The following is a 20,627-nucleotide window of genomic DNA, read 5'->3' as shown; positions in this document are numbered from 1 at the left end:
AATGTTAACTTTTGCATTTTATTAAAAGTAGTGACAATATATTTCATGTATGATCTGCATCAGTGTTGTATTTGCCAGGAAAGAATGGTCTGGAGGTAAAGGAAGGTCTTACTATTCTGAAATTTAAATAATTTAAAATCTGCTACAAAATCAACACTGACAGTAGTAAGAGTATGTCTTACTGCTCAACAAGCAGACTTAATACGGCAGGAGTTACAGAGCCTGCATGTGAACTCCAGGTTAAATTGATTCTTTTTCACAGAACCATGGAAATGGACAGCAAATCCTCTATTGATATTTATTTGGTTTCCTTCCTGTGTCATGTAGTGTAGGGCTCCCGCTTAGTGTAACTAATTCATGCCGACCAGAGTATGGCTAGATGGGATTATTGGGTGCTCGCTATTGAGTCCTTGAGACGTTCTTTGGTGTGGTCTTTCTTTCATGAGGTAACAAAGGAATTGATTGCCTTTACTGTTTGCCATTCTTGCCATATGCATGGCTTATATTCCTGGCAGACTGGCATTTCTGTTGCACAAATTTAACTCTTCTTTCATACTCCCAGGTAAGAGAGATTATTGTCTATAGAAAGTCTGTCCTGCCTTAAGAGTGACTGTACTTTATTGTGGCTTAGAAGACCAAGAACATGCAGGGTGTATCTTAATTAAGCCTTTCCATTTATTGTGATACCTCTTAGAACAGAGTTTGTTACAAAATGTACAAGAAAGTATTTGTGCTCTTTGAGTATGAAAACAGCTGGCAAACATTTTAATCATAAAACCTGTGCCTATTCTTTTACATAGTGAGGTTTGCGCAATGTTGTGTCCAACTAGTAACATCCAGTGCCATTCCAAAATGTGACTGGCTCTGTAAGTCATTCGCAGGGATGCATCATTTCAGCGTACGCTCTGGACGTAAGAGCTTGGGTTGGAGTAAGCCTGCGCTGCACCAGCAAACTGAATAAGGGTGCTAAAGTAGGAGTATGCTTTTTAATTTCTGTGTTAACATCCAGAATGAATATATTTTTGAATCTGCTCCTTGGGTAGAAGGTAGCACGCACTTGATGCTCTCTCATATGTATGTTAATGACTGCATAACCCCTCAGCAATTGCAGATACTGCATATTTGAAGTTTTTTGTTTTACAAAGGTAATTTTGAATTGTATATCTTGCTTATTTGCGTGAAGTTTTTGTAGAAGGTCCTGTTTGCTATGCTGCTCTTGATCTTTTTGTACCATATAGATCACAATTCTCGCTGGGTAACGGCGTTTAAAGGTTAGTGAATTCCTCTGAAAATTGGATATACCTTGGTCGCTCTTCTAATCACAATTAGGATTAAGGGCTTAGATATTCTTGTGATGTAGTCTAAGGTATGCTTTTCTTCTTCAAGGCACTTTGCTAACAACCAATCAATCTTCACAGCAACTCTGCTTTAGTGTCCCTAGTTTTTAGATGTGATAAAAGTGATAGGTTATATGATACACCCAAAGTCAGGAAGAAAGTGAGTATTATTCTGAGGACTGGCACCAGTATTTCATGACTCACAATGCTGGACCAAAATACTTTCGACTGATTTGGCTCCAATTTTATGTCTCTCTTTTTTTTAATTATACACGATACAGCATCTAAGCAACAGCACTACACAAGCTTCTCAGAGAAAAATAGCTTTCTTTTGGTTTTGGTGGGCAACTGTTTAAAGGATTAAAGCACATTGAAAACATTTAGTTGAATAGATTGCTGGTAAGTTTTACAAAAAAATTGTACCTGGCATAACTAGAAGGTTAATAATCTCTAAGGTATTGCCCTGGTTTATAGATACTGCTTTTGGAGCAATAAATTTTAACCTTTGAACATTTGCTTCTGCAAATAAAATCCAGCCTTATTTTGTGTACTTAACAACTTCTGATTGGAGACACATAGCAACCTATAGCAAGCATGCTTTCAGCAAACTGGAACAGAAATGAGGCAGATCTTCAAAGTGGTCACTTATCTTCCTCAATAACTCTTCTACATGTAAACAAGATAAAACAGGTCGTTTTGCCAGATCCCCTCTCTTTGAATGATGTTTAAATAATTTTAAAGAGAAAGAAGTTGTGTTCAGATATATTTCTTTTCTTAAAGTTCTTTCTTGAAGGACTTTTTTCTTTTTCCTTTTTAAAATTTTAATACAATATTAAACTATGTCATGGAAATGGGATTAAAACAGGTACCTATGAACTTGATCCTGCAAAACCCTGGGGCCAGTGTTCTGTGCACTTAGCTAGAGCTAGGTCCTAAATTATTGTGTATCAGTACAAAAGACAGTTTTCTTCTGTATTCTTACCTTTTGAAAGTCTAAATCTGGAAATTTTAATTAATTTTTCTCTAGTATGCAAGCATAATTCTGTTTAATTGGCCAATGTGAGGAGGCTTTTCTCCTTGAACCTTTTTCAGTCTCTATTAAGTTAAATACATGTGCGTGTGTGTGTGTGTTAACTGTAGGTAAAATATCTCTAGCATTTCCCTCTGTAGACAGAATGGCTGTTCTTTGTATTTCCAATGGATTCCTCTTTTGGACAGATTCAATGGATGTCTCTTTTGGGAGACCAGTGTTTTGGTTTGGTTGCCATGCTCATCAATATGGATGGTAAATCACTTTGTTCCCACGTGCTGTATGTCATGTTCCGCTTTTCATAGTACGTGGAAATCAGTAGGAGTCTTTCAGTTGCTGAACTTTGAATTGTAGTTTCTTCATCTCATTTGTATTACCTATGCAAAGCTTCAAACTGCTGTTGCCAGCAAATGGAGCAGCATTGGGAAAGGAAGGAGTGGGAATTTTACGATGTAGGTATGTGTCCATTTAAAGTTGGAACTTTACTCTTATTTAGTGCTGTCCTTCTCGCAACCGTAAAATGATAAATAAAATTAAGAAATAGTGAAAACTGCCAGCTCCCTGAACCACTCTGGTCTTGTCATTCTCCTCTATTTTTTGTAAGCTTTTTTACCATCACTCTGCTTTTAAATTTGATATTACAATTCAATAACACACTAATCATGAAAATCTGCATGTTCACTTGCTACAGTAGCTGATATCACATTGGAAAACAATTATGAAAAAAGTCATTTATTTTAATGTTCTTCATATACAAAGTAATTTCACATTACCAACATTTTGATGATCTAATAGTACTATTTGTTATAATTAAGGAAAAAACCCCAAGAATGTAGTGCCTAAATGTCTTAATGCTCCTAAGTCTTATTCGCAACAGTGACAGAGAGATTTAGGAGGACACCTTGATGAAAATTAGTGAGGATAGGCATCCTAAATTTCTAAGCTGCTTTTGACAATGAGGGTATAAATTCCCAAATCACTTGCATATGCTTTAAAAATTTTCCCTTTGCAGACAAAAGTTACGCACATGCAATTAGTAGTCGTATTAGGAAGTAAGTATCCAGATTATTCTTAAGTACTGATTACCTACCAAATTCTGCTTAGTATGGAAGGGTTCAGCACTTCGGGAATTGAGACCCACTTAAAAAATGCCGAAAGCTTATATTTAAGTGAAATATTTGTTTACTTTGCCTTCCATTAATTTGGCTTCTCAGATTGTTTTAGTGTCACAATAGCTCTGAAAGCTGGACCCAATTTAAAATTAGTTGAATGCAGTTATTGCATCTTTATCCATGGGCTATGCTGTCTCATGAAATGCAGTCACTTTTTAAAATACCTACACTTCTTAAAAGGATTTCCCCCCCTTTGCTTTTTCTTGTAGGGTACAAAATGAGTCTGACATGATTTTTCTTCTGTCAGAAATGAACTTGGGCCAAGATTCACAGTTCCAGAATGCTTTCAAAACATTTATGGTAAAATTGAAGAGTGCATGTCTATACCAGTGTATGGAGCATTGGAAATCATACCTGTCAAAACCAAAAAATTCCAAAAAGCTCATCCCTGACCTTTGCCCTTAACATGTAGTGAGTGCAATCACCACGACCCAGGCTTTCCATCAAGTGGGTCAAAACATATAAGCCAGATTTTCATTTATCAAGATCCATGTGTAAAGTCCATGAAAGTGAGATTAGTACATGGAACCTGTGTGGAGATCAGAGGGGAAGGAATATACTCTTTACCTAGGGACGAGGGACAGACAGAGCCCTTGTGTACAGCTGCCGTTACTGCCTCAGCAATGTTGTATTGCCTGTGGCCCATTTTGTGCTTTTTGTTTTTTGTCTGCAGTGTGCTGTGACAAGTGGCCGTATCTGGTCCTCAGCTCTCCTCCCTCCCAGTGCCTACCCACCTGCTGCATGGCTGGAGGGATGCTCGCCTTGTGGCAAAGACTCGGCATGGCATCCTCTTGCAGAGGCTCCCTGCAACTAGGACTCCTGGCACACAGCAGTTCCATTGCCCTTGGGAACTTGCGCTATCCTGCAGACCTGGCAAGTGGCTCTTGGTTTACTGTACTTGAAGCTTATGCGCACAGAACTGTGTCATGCTGGGGACTCCTGCAAAACAGCTACAGCTGTCCTCTCTCTTTCATACTGTAGTGCTCCATGTACTGGTAGTCTATAGTGTTCGTTATGCAGTAGCTCTTCAGGCAGCCTTACTGAGAGGCCACTACCTGCTGCAGGTTCCCGTTGTGCTGCAAACCATTCATGGGAAGCGGAGGTGGAGGAGGTGGAGGTGGGAATAAAGAACTGGACATTTCTGAATGAGTCTGTTGGTCAGGAACTGGCATCGGGCTCACTGAGCCAGAGTCACTCTGCATAGAGCCAAGATTGCTGCCATCAAAATGAGTCATTTTCTTCTTCATTAATTTTCTTTCTTTGGCTCTGCGATTCTGGAACCAGATTTTCACCTGCGGAGGAGCAGAGGAAAATTTTTTTCAGTTGCTAATAGAATGCAAAGTGGTCCTTTATGTATACGGTCAAGGGTCATAGGTAAAATCAATTGCATGAGGACCAGTGAGAAAGGCAGTGGCAAACTGAGACAACAGAGCTGTTTGCTTGTTTTTCATACAGGTAATCTTTCCTATCCGGTAATAAAATATTTATTAATAGTTTGATAAAAAGAGTTTTTCAGTTTTTCAGTTTTATTTTGAGGAGGTATTTATTTATGGAATGAGCTTTGGGTTTGGGGTTTTTTTTTATTTTTTTGTGCAAAATCTAACAGAACAGAATCTCGTGTGTCATAGTGATGGCCAAAAGAATCTGAGAGTATCTTTACATTGAAAACTGTATGCCCTAGTCAGAGCAAGTCAAAACCTGTTACTGGCCTATAAACTGAGGCACAAAAGCTTTCCTGTTTGGATGCTGCACGTTAATTGGTTTGCTCCAATGTGTAAGCCAATGGAAATACACTTCTGAGCAGAATTTCACCAGTGCACTACTCTTGGTACACAACGTCGCTTCAAAATATTGTATAAACGGTGCCTTAATAGCTAGGTGCCTTTTATTGCAGTTGTAGATGGAGCCAGAATCTGCTGCTGCTTCCCGCACAGTCCACTGCTTTATACCATAGTCATTGCTCTGTCGCAGAAATGCAGTCATCTTTGGGAAGAAGTGAAGCAACTATTGAAAAGTATATGGTTTTTGATTAGGATGGAACAAGTAAGGACATGAGATGAAGTTGATGAGTAACGGTCAATTGAAAATACAGCAGAACTTGTTCAGGTGTGGAAGGGTGACTGTTCTGTGGCAACTGAAAAGTCTTTGGATGTGAATCCCCAATGTTGGATTTAAAGCAGTGCATGCCAGCTATTTATCCTTGGAAGTGGCTCTGTGTTATGTCTAGTCAGTGTAATGAGTCAAGCTACCTCATTCAGATACATTGTGTTTTCTTGTTGGTGTTCAGATGGCAAAGGAAACACTTTTGTCACCATTTTCTATAACCCAAAGAAAAATCAATGGTTTGTTGAGAAACAGTGATTTGTTTAGTTATCCTTTGCTAGAAACTAGAAAGGGAAAGAGAATGATGATCAGAAAGGAGGTAAAACAGTAAGAGGTGATAACATCTGTGGCTACTAGGTTGTGTTTTAAAAGAAAACTAGTGGTGAAGCCCCACAAAACATCTTAAGAAGTCTCTGTGACGGCCTCAGTGTACTTACCCTTGAGGCATTATTATTCCCATTTTACAATTGAAGAATTCAGATACACACAAAGCTTGTGGAAATTTGAACTAGGTCCCTTAAGTCCCAGGCTATGATGTGAGACATTTGGCAGCTCATTTTGTTGTCTTAATTTCTGGAGTATCATTTCAGTACCAAATTATGTTCCATTAAACCAGTCTCAAATACTCTCAGATCTCTTGCATTCTGATTGTGCATTCTGATTGTGCTGAGATAATCTAGCTTCACCCATGCATTTGCCAAAATGCATGAAAAGATGAAACAGTCTGAAAACCAAGCTAACATCTGTTACAGATGTTTCAGAATTACCCTCTGGCTTCAGTGTTCTTACCTGCCTTTGAATTTAGGTTTTTGTTCTGGTTTGTTATTAAACTAGGGATGCAGATCTGCAGCAGTGAGCCAGTGAGAATTTTAGTAGGCACTTCAAGGTCATATGCCAATTATCAAATAACTACAAGTAACTACAGGTCTGTAATGTTAGACTAAAAGCTAACATGGTCAGCTGCATCAGCTGACTTGTTCTTCACCTGTTGCCCTCTTTCCTTTCAGTATTTTTTTTTCCACTGTTCGGTTGTTGTGCGAGTAACTCTTCCCCTGAAGTCTAATTTTCTCTCTTCTTTCTTGTCCTCATCATCTCCTTTATTTCTGTATCCTTCCTATATTAGCAATGCTTCGTTTTGCCTTTTTTTTTTATTCATTAGATATTACATCTTTCCTTCCTTATTTAAACAATTGTTCTTTGTCCTTTTGTCTTGAGATATTCCTTCCAGTGTCCTGGATGGGATTTTGGCATAGCCAGGAAAAAAGCTTTTCCAGAAAATCATTTCAGGTTTTAGGCTGAGTGCAGTGGAACTTGGGACAGGACAGTGTGTGTTCAGTCATATTCATATGATGGGGTTGTTTAATTTGTATGAAAGGGTAGTAGTGGGAGTATAGATCAGGTATTTCTTTCTTAATCTTACATTTTCAAAAGTGACTTCAGAGATGTAGGCTTTATGCACTTGAATTAATTTCATTCATGACACATTGATGATGAAGAAGAACAAATATTGCAAAAACTGTTGCCTTGTTTCCCCAATATATATCAAAGAAATGTATCATGTCTTTTTTGTATCACTACTTCAGATATACTAACAAAAAGGTTTATCAGGAATTACCACTGAACCTAGGAAGTTTCAAGTAAATATTGTTGGTCGTTTACAGAAGCAGGGTCATAATTTTTAAATTCAGCATAATGAAGTCAAGTTATTAAGGTTTTAACAGAGCGCAAAAAGACACATAGTATATTTTTTTTATATCCGGTTGAAATAATTTTAATTTTCAATATAAATACTTGGTTTTAACCAGCCAGCAAAAAGACACATAGTATATTTTTTTTATATCCGGTTGAAATAATTTTAATTTTCAATAATTAAATACTTGCATTCAGCAGCAGATAGAGAAATATTTGCAAAATGGGTATTTGCTTCTCCGTTTCTGTAAGCTCTTTCAGTATGTGCTGTGTAAGACAAGTTCAAGTCGGATGAACAGTGCTACAACTAGGTGGATTTTGGACTATTCCTGCTCAGTAGAGCCCATAAAACAATGGTGAATCAGACATAACCTTCAATGAATGATACTGAATAGTAACTGACCGAGAAAACAGAGCTGTGATGCTTTGCGAATAGAAAAGGCGGCAAATGAGCATATTGTGTCCTGAAATCTATTCAGGGAGATCCTTCAGTAAAGCTTTTAATTTTCTGTTTCACTGCTTACTTCAGTGTGCTGCATCAAGAAACTCCCAAGTAAAATAGGACCGAACATATGCTCAGCCCATGTTGTGAGTGTCTTTGTGGGAGATCTAGCTTGGCATCTTATCTCGGTTGTTTGCATGAGCCAGCTGAAGTGCTTGAGAGCCAGAGGCCATGTACCTGCTTTGCTTTGGTAGGGGGTGGCACAGGTATTGCAATTGCATGATTGAAGAGCGCGGCACAGACTGGTTCCAGAGCAAATTGTATATATCTTTTGGCCAGAAAGGATTGTGTTTTGATTAACATCGTGGGAATAGAAGTGGAATTTGGAGGGGGTGGGAGGAAATAGGGGCAGGAGAAAGGAGCAGCAAGTGTGTAGGAAATCTTTAACAAAAGGTAAAAGGCAGCCAAAGAAGCAAATACCTTCAAGTGACCTGAACGTACTTGAGCTCATCACTTCCATTCTCTGCTAAGGCTGACCTTGTTGCAATTGGTTATAGAATTTCCATTGACTTCAGCAGAACCAGGACTTCCGCTTTAGAAATTTTGCCAAAAATTTCTCCCTGCTACCACTACCCCAGTAAAACAGGGAGAAATCCAGGCAGGATTTTGTTGACGTTTTTAAACTCTTGTTTCTCAGAACAGGACTGTATGTAAGACCGGTGTTTGCTTTTTCTGTGTTGTTGCACAGCTCCCTGATGTCGTTATGAGAGCTGAAGTAGTGCTGATGGGATATTTAGAAATGAGGGCAAACAGTGCTGTCAGGCCATTCAGCTGGATGCTTTGAGTTCCTACACTGCAAAGGGAACCCAGTCGCGTTGTTTGGTTATTAGAGGCATTAGCATTTTTCTGTTCTTAACCGGTACGGTTATGTCCTCATCAGCAATAATAAATTCAAAGGCAATCCTGAATGGGTGATCCATACTCTACCTGTCTCTCGGAAAGTCTTAGGTTTGCAGCAAGTTCAGACTTCCTCCTGATTGTAATGTATCTGTTGTAATGAAATTCCTTCTCTAATTCTAATCTCTGATGATCTGTGTAAACCACTCGGTACTTCTCTCTTGTTCTTGTTTTACCTGTTTTGAAAGAAGAACACATTGCTTCAAGCTAGAATTTTTTAACTTTAGTAACACAAAATATCTGGCTTTACATTTGAAAATACGTTTGTAGGTATTTTAGGCCTGATTCTCTATGCACTTACCCAGAGTAACTCCCTTGACTGCAGTGGACTCGGTCTTGATTTACAACACGAGAGGTTCATACCATCAGATTTTGGGTTTGCTCCTTAGTAAATAGATGATAAACTGGTCCTCATATTCTTTATCACCCTTGTGTTATCATTGGGAAAGGCAAGGCGTTCTTGTTAAGAACAAGGAGCCAGGAAACCTGGGTTCTGTTCCCAGCTCTGATGCAGGCTTCCTGCCTGGTGTTGAATTGCTCTGTTTCTCTGTCCCTAAAGCTGATACACTGCTACCTGTTTCAGAGGGAAATTGTGAGGGATATTTTACTGCATAGAAAATACTGAGAGCTTCCGAAGTTCCTCACTTCCTGTTGCTAGAAAAATTAATACGATATTGTGATTGTTACCGCAGCTTGGAGGATGTGTTTTTCCTTCAAGTCTGGCACAGCCTATCCACAACTTGATAATAGCACAGGGAATAGTAACATAGATTTTTCAGATGGCAGTTAATAAAAAAGAGAAAAAGAAAGCAATAATGCTTTACAAAGGACATTGAACGATGATAGAACTACAGCATCTGTTCTTTTGCTGCATCCTTTCAGCTGTGGGTACAGCTGACTGAAGCAGACATGGCTCAGCAGTATCCGGGTCGTTAAAAGGTAATGGCAAACGACATGAGCCAGTGAACACAGATGCAAGGAGCTGAAATTTTATGGATTCTATACAGGATAATTTCTGAGGACAGAATGTGTTGGCAGTAGTGAAAGAGAATTGAGAATGGGAAAGGCTACTGATGCTTCCTTTCTCACCCACCTTTCCTCTGTTGTAAATGTTCATATTAGGCAATCAATATATCAGAGATCAACACCTGCTTACAACTAAGGCCCCTGAGCCCTAGCCTAAGGTCTTCCTACATTTTTGAAAGATTGGATCATTGTTGCGTTAAGACCAGTGTTACCATGTTCGCTAACCACAGCCTTACCGTTTTTTTGTGCTTCCTTGCCTGTCTATATTCATATGGACATTTCTTCAGATGTGTATATTTAGACTGTAAATTGTCTGGGACAGGGAATGTATATTTAGTTAGTATTTTTTTTGCAGCGTGTCCCACTGTGGTACCGTAGGTTGTGAATGTTTGTGTCCTTAGTGGTCACTATAGTAGAACAGCCCCCTTAGATTCAGGTTCTCTCAGATGATGCATAAAACTTGAGGCATATTGTGGCTTGCGGCCTGTAACAGCCTGCTATTGCTGCAGATGTAGCTTAGCTTCATACAACAGCTCGTGTTTGCTTACAGATCTTTTTCTGAAAAGATTGTGTGGGTGCCTAACTCTTCAAAAAACAGGTTGTTCAAACTCTCAAGAATTGCCCCCCTAATAAGAGCAGTTAATTTTGAATGGAGAGGACTGAAATAGATTTTCAGGCATTGAGTTGGTAAAATTTCAGTCTCCGAGTAGATCGCCACGGCACACCGCCCCGTAGCAACCAGATTCCCCCCTGCAGGAGAGAATAGCTGGAGGTTTCATGTATCAGTGGTGTCAAAGGCCTGATTTCTCCCCAGCCCCTCCTTCCAACTCCCCTTGCTTTTGAAGTTTAAGTAGCACCCAAAGATCAGTATTCAGGGTACAGAACTGTAGCAGAATCTTGAAGTACTTTATCCCTTAATTCATTATTTAGTTTCACAGGTTAATGGTTTTTTTTTCCCCATCTGTGGAGGGAGACGTAGTGTCTCTTTGTTTTAATAGCTGAACATACTTAAAGTTAACGTTGCCTTCCACTTGCTGTGTACACTGTATGGTAAAGGCTTGGGAGCCATATCACCTTTTTCTCTTCCAGCATTTGACAGTCAGTACTTTGCTACTTGTAAGAATTTTTGGCTCACCAAGGTATTGTTTGCATTAGGAGGTTCTTCGGGCTCTGATCCTTTTTGTACTGTTTGTATAGATCCTAGATACAGACTTGTTTAGCACTGGAGTCCTGCTGTAAACAAATATTGTTACACCTCTGGTTGTGGATAATAACTTGCTCGCCCTACGTGACAGGGTTTCTCTAGGGCTCTTCCCAGGCTTGTAGAACAAGGTCTACATCAGAATTTGATCCTTCAGCTTCCATGCTCCATGGTGTTCAACCCTGGGAAAGCACTCTCCATTAATAGTGAGTTTACAATGCTATGGGCGTTTTCCAACTGTGTTGAGGCCATCAGTCTGTTTACTTGGAATATTTTAATAGGGAAAATAGGTGTATGCATGTTTGTGTTTGTTCCTTACCCTGGGGATTCTGCTCAACCCATGCAGCCAAAACCACTTTGACTCAAATCTGTTAACTTCCCTGTGAAGGTTCTGCTGTGCTGTGCTTGGCTGGGGTAGATACATAGGACATTCGCATTTCAGTAGCATTTCTATCATTGCGAAACTGTAGTGAAAGCAGAATTAGCCCAATTATGTTTACACCGATAATCAAGTGAAAAGTGCTGTTAATTTTACAACATTATGGTAAGAATTTTAGAGTCTCTAAAGAGCAGCAGTTATTCAGTTCAGTCCACATAAACACTAGGACATTTGTTTTCATTCATTCGAAGTGTAAATTGTTTGTTTAACATATGGTCACCTGTGGTGCTTTAGTGCCTCACTTGATATTTTTTAACTTTTGATCTCTCTAGCCGGTGGTTTGGTTAGGTTTTTTTTCCTCTTTAAATGAGAATTTGGGGTCATTCTATGGGACAAAATGTTTAAAATGTTTCCTTAGTCTCCTTTGTGTTGTTAAGGTGGAGTACACAAAAGAGCAACAAGGTGATCTTATCTTGAACTGTATTCTCATTCAGAAGCCATAGACAAATATCAAATGTTCTTCTGTTGCCCAAACAAGGTGGTAAACTTCAAGATAAACCTTCCTGTTTCTGGTTTTAAGTGCTTAAACCCTTATTATCTGAGTAGCAGAGAGTTGGGTTTTTTGCTTTTTAAACTGAAGAAGAAATGAAATGTATGTGAAAACAGAACTTTATCCCATAAAATCTTTTATTTTCATATGAGTAGCTTTCAGTTTATTTTTAGTAGGAATGATAATATCTGGTTTCTTTTTGAAGGAAGATTGGGAGCTTTCACATCTAATTTCGTTCTTTAAAGTAAGTTAAGAGAATAATTTAAAAAGTAGAAAAGCAAAAGGAGAACATTTCCTTCCTAAAAGTCAACAAGAGTCTGAGAAAAATTCCCTATGATTTGTCACATAAATCTTGTCTTTAATAATTTGATTTTTTGTGTCGAGTAATACCCTCTGTGAGAGACAACAGACAATGGGAGCTGAGGTCTGCCAGGGTCTTCTGAGAGGATACTTTTAGTTCTGGCAGAGTCATGTTTTAGTCTGTTCGGCCTTTACCCAGATTCTCATTGAAGTCAGTGAGAGTCTTCCTAATGCCTTTGTTGGATGCTGGGTTGGAATTAGTCTGCATATGGCATTTCCTTTCAAAGGCAAAGTACACTTTTATTTGCCAAAGTTAACAAACAGCAGCAACAAAACCTATCGCTGAACAGTTTGGGACTTTAGCCTCTAAATTCCATCTGTTAAGTGGAATAGATCCACTCTACTGCATTCTGAGCCAAATCTTGCAGACCTTCTACTGGTTTTATTTACAGTGATGCATTTTATTTCAAGGAGAAGTATTACCTGAGTAAAATTTGAGGTAGGACTAATGGATTCACCCCAGAGACAGCAGAAGGATGTTCTTCACTTCTCAGACTTCTTTAGGAGATAATGGCAGAATTTAATGATGCAATGATAAAAGTTAATATTTTAATCCAATTCTTTAGTAAAATCCTGCATATTTTACTCACTTACGTGAGTGAAATTACCAACATTTAACTTTCTACAATCTTAGTTAATCTTTTGTTAGTGACAGATTATAATTTTAATCAGCAATATAGCGTCAGTTTTATTGGAAATGTGTTCTGTCATGGACGGTTATACTACAGAATTGCAAGTGGTTGGAGAGGTTATTAGTAGCTGGGTGGAAGAAAAAGGAAACAAAAGAGCTTTGAAGCAACTACCTTTGCAGTATGACTGCCTTTGTGTTGGGGGAGTGGATTTCCTGGTTTTAATGAGCTATTTAAGAGCAGTGAGTTTTGTCAAAAACCTATTTTGCAAATAGTGACTATTGAAGAGTGCCTTTGGAGTAACGAGGAATAAGACATTTCAGAGTTAGAAAACTTTTCATGAGACATAGTTTAACAATCCTGTTCTATCACACCCACTCTAGCAATTTTTGTGACTGGCCAAGTTTTGAGCTGGGGGAAGGGAACAGCTTTCCCATTGGTCATAAAATTCACAGAGTATTTCTTCTGAAGACAATAAAGCTAGGAGAAGGCCTCTTTATTTGCTGTGAAAATCATCACCCTTTCCGGCAATATAACTCCTGAAGAAAAGAGGGAGAAGGAAGAGACAAGACTGCATATCAAAGCGAAGAGAAGTGTTGAAAGGGTCTGTTGCCTCAATATGACAGATAGGCCTCAAAACCTCAGACAATGTAGCCCAGGAAAGGAAAAAAAAAACCCCACCATCGGACCTCACAACTAGTTTACAAAGCAAAATAAATTAGCATTAGAACTAGCCCTGGCCCCTTTTTCAGTGCCTCCTCTCTTAACTTTTCAGGAATATTCTTCATCTACTGAAATTGGCATCATTCATAAAATCCAGAAGCTACCTAATTTAGACAGAAGGTGTCATAGTATAGAATACCGTCGGATTACTAACAAAGCATCGTAATCTGGATTCCATAGTTTAACATAGTTTCAGAGGGAGTTAATGTCTGTACTTGGTGATTGGAAGTTAGCTTAAGTCCGCTCCAAATGTGAAACAGCTTTCTGGCCTGAAGATATGCTCAGTTCAAATCTGCATCTTTATGTTAGCTCAGTATTAAGAGAGAGATTAGTGTTAGTTTTTGAGTTTATAAAGATACGGACTGTCAGAGGTCAGGCCCCAGAGTTTTGTTTTGGGACTATCTCTAAATATTTATGCACTTTAAAAGTGTAGGAAAAGAAAGGGGCAAATTCTCTCTAGTGTAATTTCACCAACTGAAGTTGTGAAACAAAAGTAATTTTAAATAAGTCTTGAAGATGGACATTGTGCTGCACATGATGTTCTGTAAAGTTAAGCTAAAAAACCCCCCACACACACTGCCATTGTATTGCCATTAGCAAATGTTACATGGATCCAATCCTGTATAATGTGAGTAATAATATTCCTGCCAGAAGTCTTAGTGTGATGAGTAGGACTATTTGTTATTGCAAAGTTGGATGCATAAAGGTTTGTGAAACATGGTGAAATTCTGTGTTTGTATTTTCTGCTGGGTCTTGACCATTTGTTCTTGGTCTACATGTTCGGATGACTCATGCTGAAAAGAACAGAATAGGGTCGTAGAATTGGAACCTTTCAACAGACTTGAAGAATTTTCCCTTCTGTTCTGTTGACTTCTATTTAAAATGCTAATGTTTTCAAATTTGAATTTGTTCTGCTATTCTGTATTTGACTCATTGGCGAAATTCTGTCCTTCACTTTGCTAGTGTAAACTTTTCTATTCGTACAGAAGTAATTGAATCCAAAGCAGAGTCATTTTTATCACCTTTAAACAATGATTGGACAGACTGCCCTGTATGGATTTTGTTTGGCAGAAGGACCCAACCTGCAGAAAATGTAGGTGGTTTTCTAAGTGGCAAGATCAGGGGAAATCCCATTGCCAATGACTAAAAAGCAAACGATTAACTGAAATTTTTTCCAAGTGGTATACGTTCTTTAGGCATTCAGCATTTTGCAGGAATGGCTTCTTAAGAGGCTTGTTTCTCTTCCTTAGATTTGAGGGAATATAACTTCTTCATTCAAGGACTAGATGCTACACGTTTACAGTGCATTTGATAATGATGCTATCAGCACCTGTCATCGTCATCATCAGAAAAACTGTCTTTATGTCTTCAGAGTAAATTTTTATTGAACAAGAATGATAGGAGAGTTGTCATCTACGGGAAAAGTCTCTGCTTATAATTAGTTTACCTCTGTTTCAAACTTGTTCCCTCCCTGTTTTATGGTAACGTAAGTGCAGATCTTAAGATGTACTTTCAGCTTTGTGAGCAAATTCTCATTGCTGCTGGAACTGCCTGGCAGTTAACTGTTCAAACTCATTGTTTTGGGCACAGTTTTACCACAGATGTATGTTGTTTTCTCATGAAGGCAAAAAGTAAAGTCTACTCCTGTGTGAGTGATTGCATACCTCCATAAAAATATTGAAATAAACAGGAGGAGATTTGTAACTTGTTCTAAGGTGGTTTTATTCTACTTTCCATCAAAAAATTTGCCTGTAATTATGCTGTGTGTGTGTGTAATTGTCACCTCAAATCTCTAGCTGTCGTGGCTTTGTTCTGTCCTCTATTACAATTGCTAGTTGCCTTGGCTTTGCTCGCCCTTTTGAAGTGGTATAAAAATATTGAAATAAACAGGAGGAGATTTGTAACTTGTTCTAAGGTGGTTTTATTCTACTTTCCATCAAAAAATTTGCCTGTAATTATGCTGTGTGTGTGTGTAATTGTCACCTCAAATCTCTAGCTGTCGTGGCTTTGTTCTGTCCTCTATTACAATTGCTAGTTGCCTTGGCTTTGCTCGCCCTTTCGAAGTGGTGGTTTAGGGGAGGGGACAGGAGCAGTATAAGGGTTAGAGAAGGGTCTTTTTCAATTGGTGTTCTTGGTTGAAAATAGTAAGTAGTCAGTGTTTCTTCCTTCAAGCATTCTGAGTCAAAACAGATTTGCTTTCTCCTGTATCCTGAACACCCTCAAGAATGCAGTAACTAGGGATTGGACCCTACACACGTTGCATTTAGGATCAAGTCCCAATCCCTCCAGTTCCAAAGCTGCAGGGAGAGGCATTCAGACATCCTTCAACCAGAGAGAGAATGATGGATGAAAGCCTTATTAGGTCTTTTCTGTGGGAAATGTGTTCCAGTAGCACTAGACCAGGATGATAGTCTCACATTAAATACTGAGATCTTCCAGTGGTTTCAAGTAGCATAACCGCATAAACTTAACTTTAACACCAGTTGAAGACATGGTTTTATATTGGATGTTGTTTTTAAAGTTAGAGAGTAAGACTTGAAATAATTTCTTCTTTTGTTCCAGGTTAGTTGTGTAGATAACAGAGTATCAAAAGACCTGTAGGGCATGAGGCAGCGGTAGAAATTTCAATAAAGTGTTTTGTTTGTCATCTGTCAGGTCATGAGGCCACAAAGCACCAATAAGAGAAGCTAACCATGAAATCTCTGGAGATGGAAATGTCATTGATTCTGGGCCTTGTTTCTGTAGCTGTTGCAAGTCAGACTACTCAATGTAAGTAAACCTTCAGAAAGAATCTCTCCTGATCTTAAAGGGATAAGATTACAGGAACATTTCTTGCACACTTTCAAGAATATCTTGCAAAAATCACTTGCCTTAATAATTATTGTTTCCATAGTGAAATAATATTATTATTGATAACTAGTATTTTGCAACAAGAATGAACAAATAATAAAATTAATTTGTCTAATTAATTTCTGTTCCGATTGCTTCAGGTAAGTCTGAGCCTCAGGTTTTCCAGCTTTAAGAATACTGGCTCATATCTATTTCACAGGGAATAAGGAAAGCTAATAAATAATAGGTGTGATTCCTTCACTCTTGCCTATACAAAACCTCTACTGAAATTCCTAAAGGCTTTGCAAAGAGACAGAAGGGTAATGCTCAATGTATGCATACAGCTTTAAGGACATAAAAAGCAATGGATTCCGTCTAAGAAAATGCTGAGTGTTTTGGTCGTGATCCAGCAAACACCACTGGTGCTTGCAGTTAGCCTAGTCATGCATTTGAAGTCACTTGCAACACTTGTATGCTCAGAACCAAACTCACTTAAGTTCATTGCTAGATCTGACATTGCTGTTAGGGCAAATTTTTAAAAATTATTTTATTTTTTGGAGAATGGGGAAAAACAAAACTGCCCTTGCTTTTAAACAGAGGAAAAGGAGTGAATGAAGAAAAAGGAACCAACTCCAGTGAAGCAGATCTATTGGCACTGAGCATTCCTGGCCTAGCAAAAAAGTAAGAGGGGAAGAATCAGCAGGAAAATTACTGATCTGGATTTTTCCCTAAAGCACGACCCAGTACCTATTAAATGAATGGATAGGCTCCCACTAACTTCAGAGGGCCTTACACTGGCCCATGGGCATTTGGGAGGATATGGTCCTATGACATGCTGATTTCTTCGATTCTTCTTGAGATGAAGATGCTCAATGTCTTGTTGGACCATTCCAGAATGGAGAGACTCCCAACACCTCCTGTGAGCGATCTGACCCTTGCAGACTTGAAATTTGGAGGGTTAGAAAGCTCTAAGCATGCTTCTTAAGCAGGCAGTTAGAATGTTATTGTCTATTATATCTCTCTCTCTCTCTCTCTATCTCACAGTGTCCCCACTATAAAAGGGACAGCATGGACAGATCAGATCAGGTCTTCCTCTCAGAGAGGCTGCAATTTAAATCCACAGGAGCAAGAGGCAGGTAGGTAAAGAAGAGATGAGAAGTAGTGGTTTTTTGAGCAAGTATTCTGCCATCTGTAAATCATACAGTTTGTAAGCAATTTTCTTTGCCCTTGTAAGGACTACTCAAAAGTAAGCTGTAAGTTTTTGCTATATCGGCCCTCTTTTGTTTTTTCTTGGGTAGTACTCAGTGAAGAACAAATATGATTTTAAAAAACCCAACTACTCTTTTTTTTTTTTTTAAATTTGCCAGAATTCATTTTCACCCAGAGTAACAACCTACTCTGATTGTCCTGTTGACTTCTATGGACTCTCTATGAACTAACATTGTGTTCAGCAGGAGTGAGGATGACTCGGTCTGTCCATATAAATTAGATGCGTTATTTTAATAAAGACAATTTGTCTATATAGTTGCTTTCATTTTTCTAAAGTATGTTTTAAGTAATTACTTTCCCATCAGGGATTGATTTAGTACTTGCTTTGAAAACTATTATTTACAGGCATGTGGAGCTGGGGCGGGAGGAAGGGCTGAAAGGAAAGGAACCTTCCTGGGATGTAACATTGAAATACCGTGAGCATCTCTTTAGGGGAGGTATTGAGCATCCTTAATTTCTACTGATCTCAGTGCGTGTCAAAGCTGCTCAGCACCTTGGAGGATCAAATACTTTTATATAGCAGATTGTGCCTCTGTTCTTTTCAGGCAGTTTTCCCTCTTTTTCTTCTCCCCTTTCTTGTTTCATAACTTTTTTCCTATTCATACAAGGTACAGATTTTTCTTTTAAGGATGCTCAATATTTATATTTTTTTCTATTGTTCCTCATCACAATCAAACAGAACCTTTTCCTCAGGCTTCATGACTTATTTTTACTGGTTAGATACGGTTGAAGAATTGTTTTGTAGTCTTTGACTATTATGCATCAGAGACTGATCTGTCGCTGTATTAACTGATTGTGTTACCACGGATCTTTGTATTCCTGCATATTCTGAGAGCTACTACTACAAAGTGAAGCAAGCCTTTCCTTATCATTCCTGTTTTTAAAGCATTGACTCATTGTTTGATCTTGCAGATCTCATTTCATTTCAGTGTTCTGAGGTTTAGAGAGGTTGTTTCTAATACAAAGCCTTATTTCCAGCCCCCCCACTGTATATATTTTACTTGAACTTTTTTTATGTACTCTAAAACTTGAGGAAAATAAGCAAAGTATAGGTGGTGGTGAAATACAATACTTTCATTGTGATTTCTTTCTGCAGACATGCTGCTTCATTCCAATCTATAGGACTCCAATTAAAAGCAATTATTTGATATCACAAATTTTTTAACATATCTGAAGTGAAAATACTTCATTGTCAAAGGACATTGCTTTTCATTTGCCTCAGCGTTAAAGGTCAAGAAAGAAATATAAGAAATAGTCAGCTGACCAAAACCAGCATCCAATAATCGAACCAATATTTAACTGCTAGCAAGAGAATCCTTCAGAGTAATTAGGATCTTTCTTTGTTAAACTGTATGCTTCCCTCTAAAGAGGGAACCTGGCAAAAAAAACCCCAACTATTGAAAAAAAAAGTGAAATCTCTTCTCAGCATAAAACCTCAGTGCCCTCATACCTGTAGAAGTGGATTGCACCGTTTTCCTCATCCATTCGTAAGAGCTGTGCCTTTGGCTGTTGGGAGAGATTTGCTGTGTATTAATTGTTTCTACAGGAGGTAACCCCCCAGATCCAGCAGGATGGAGGGAGCTGTAATCAGCAGAACTGTAGGAGACCTGTCCAGGAGACGAGCCATTGATCTGTGCAGCAGCAACCGTGCTGGAAGGTCCTGGGCCGTAAGCGTTCCAGTCCTCCCTCTGTGGGCCATAGTGAGATCCCCAGGTTCCCGCAGGCTGTCCATGGTTGTCCAGAGTTGGCACATGATGATATCCCATGTAATCGGAATAGGGTGGAGCGGACACAAAGTTTTGCACTGGCAGGTTGTTGCTGCTGCACCTTGCAGATCCTGGATACATGCTGTTCTCTTTATCCAAAAGATAACTCACATACATGATGCTCACAGCCCGGCTTTGTCTTGCTGGGACATCCTGCTCCTCACAGTGTTTGTTTGATCTCTCTTCCCCTCCTCTTTCTTTCTCTCTCTTTTCTAGCCCTGACTGGCTCTATAAATGACTCATGCTAGCCCTGATGTCCCTTTACTACACATGATTAACAATGGTTTTACCAGGTGCTGGTGGTAACAGTTTACTAAGGTCCTGCCTGATGTCACAGATAACTGCCTGCCCCAAAATTACATTTGCATTCAAATGAAGGGCTGACCATGCAGGCAACCCCACCTTGCTGCTAGTTCTAGTGCTTCCTTTCTCACAGATCCTTTATGTATTACCATCCCGGTTCTATACTTTTTGAATGTAGTTTGAAATCTCATGGTCTTCAAGCAAAGTTGCATACGTAGTTAACCAATAACTGTTCACACAGCGACAGTAGTACTTTTCTTGATCAATAGATGTCAGAATCTAACTTCAGGCACTCGGTTATAGTTAAAGCCTGGTATCTGCTAGTCCGGTAGTTCTTTTGTTAGAATGTGCTATATTATTTTTTTTAAACTGAAAACAAAGGACCCGTTCAGTCTTTAACTGCAGCTCTTACATAGTTTCTCACATGAGCACTCTTCTTGACTTCAGCTCTTAGTCCATGTGGGAGAGCACTTAGAAACCACAGTAATCCTACTGATTTTAACATTACAAAGGATATACAAGAAGTCTCATAGTCATTTTGAGCATTTGTTCATACGAATAGTCTTGTTGATGTTAGCAAGCCTATTCATGAGCTGGCTGCTTGCCACAGTGATTGAAGTTTCTCTATTCTAACTTACAACGTTAACAGAAAGCGAATCTGTTATTGAGAGAATGCAAAATTTGTCACTTTCCCTATGCTTGTGTCCTGTTTGTGATATTGAAATGAGTGGTAGTTTTCCCTAAAGGTTTTTCTGTTCTCATTGCTGTGCTTGTTCACAATAAGTAACACCTTTTCTTAGAAATATGGGAACAAATTCTAGCTTTTTAGCTCAAAACCCGCTGTTTCCTAACTTCCAGGAGC

General features: G+C 38.8%; 1 protein-coding gene across 1 annotated transcript; it reads right to left on the bottom strand.

The window, feature by feature from the left end:
• Positions 1-4,185: 4,185 nt before the first annotated feature.
• On the bottom strand, positions 4,186-19,727 carry LOC103894109 (homeobox protein CDX-1). The gene is made up of 3 exons (XM_009273427.1): positions 19,147-19,727; positions 8,761-8,906; positions 4,186-4,831 (listed from the first exon to the last, which is right to left on the bottom strand). Exons 1-3 carry the CDS (start codon positions 19,577-19,579, stop codon positions 4,577-4,579), a joined length of 834 nt encoding a protein of 277 aa, XP_009271702.1. The 5' UTR covers positions 19,580-19,727; the 3' UTR covers positions 4,186-4,576.
• Positions 19,728-20,627: the final 900 nt, after the last annotated feature.

This window comes from Aptenodytes forsteri, unplaced genomic scaffold, assembly GCF_000699145.1.
Source record: "Aptenodytes forsteri isolate BGI_AS27 unplaced genomic scaffold, ASM69914v1 Scaffold191, whole genome shotgun sequence".
Lineage (NCBI taxonomy): Eukaryota > Metazoa > Chordata > Aves > Sphenisciformes > Spheniscidae > Aptenodytes > Aptenodytes forsteri.
Note: the sequence above shows the minus strand (reverse complement) of the source record. Positions and strands in the feature narration are given on the sequence as shown.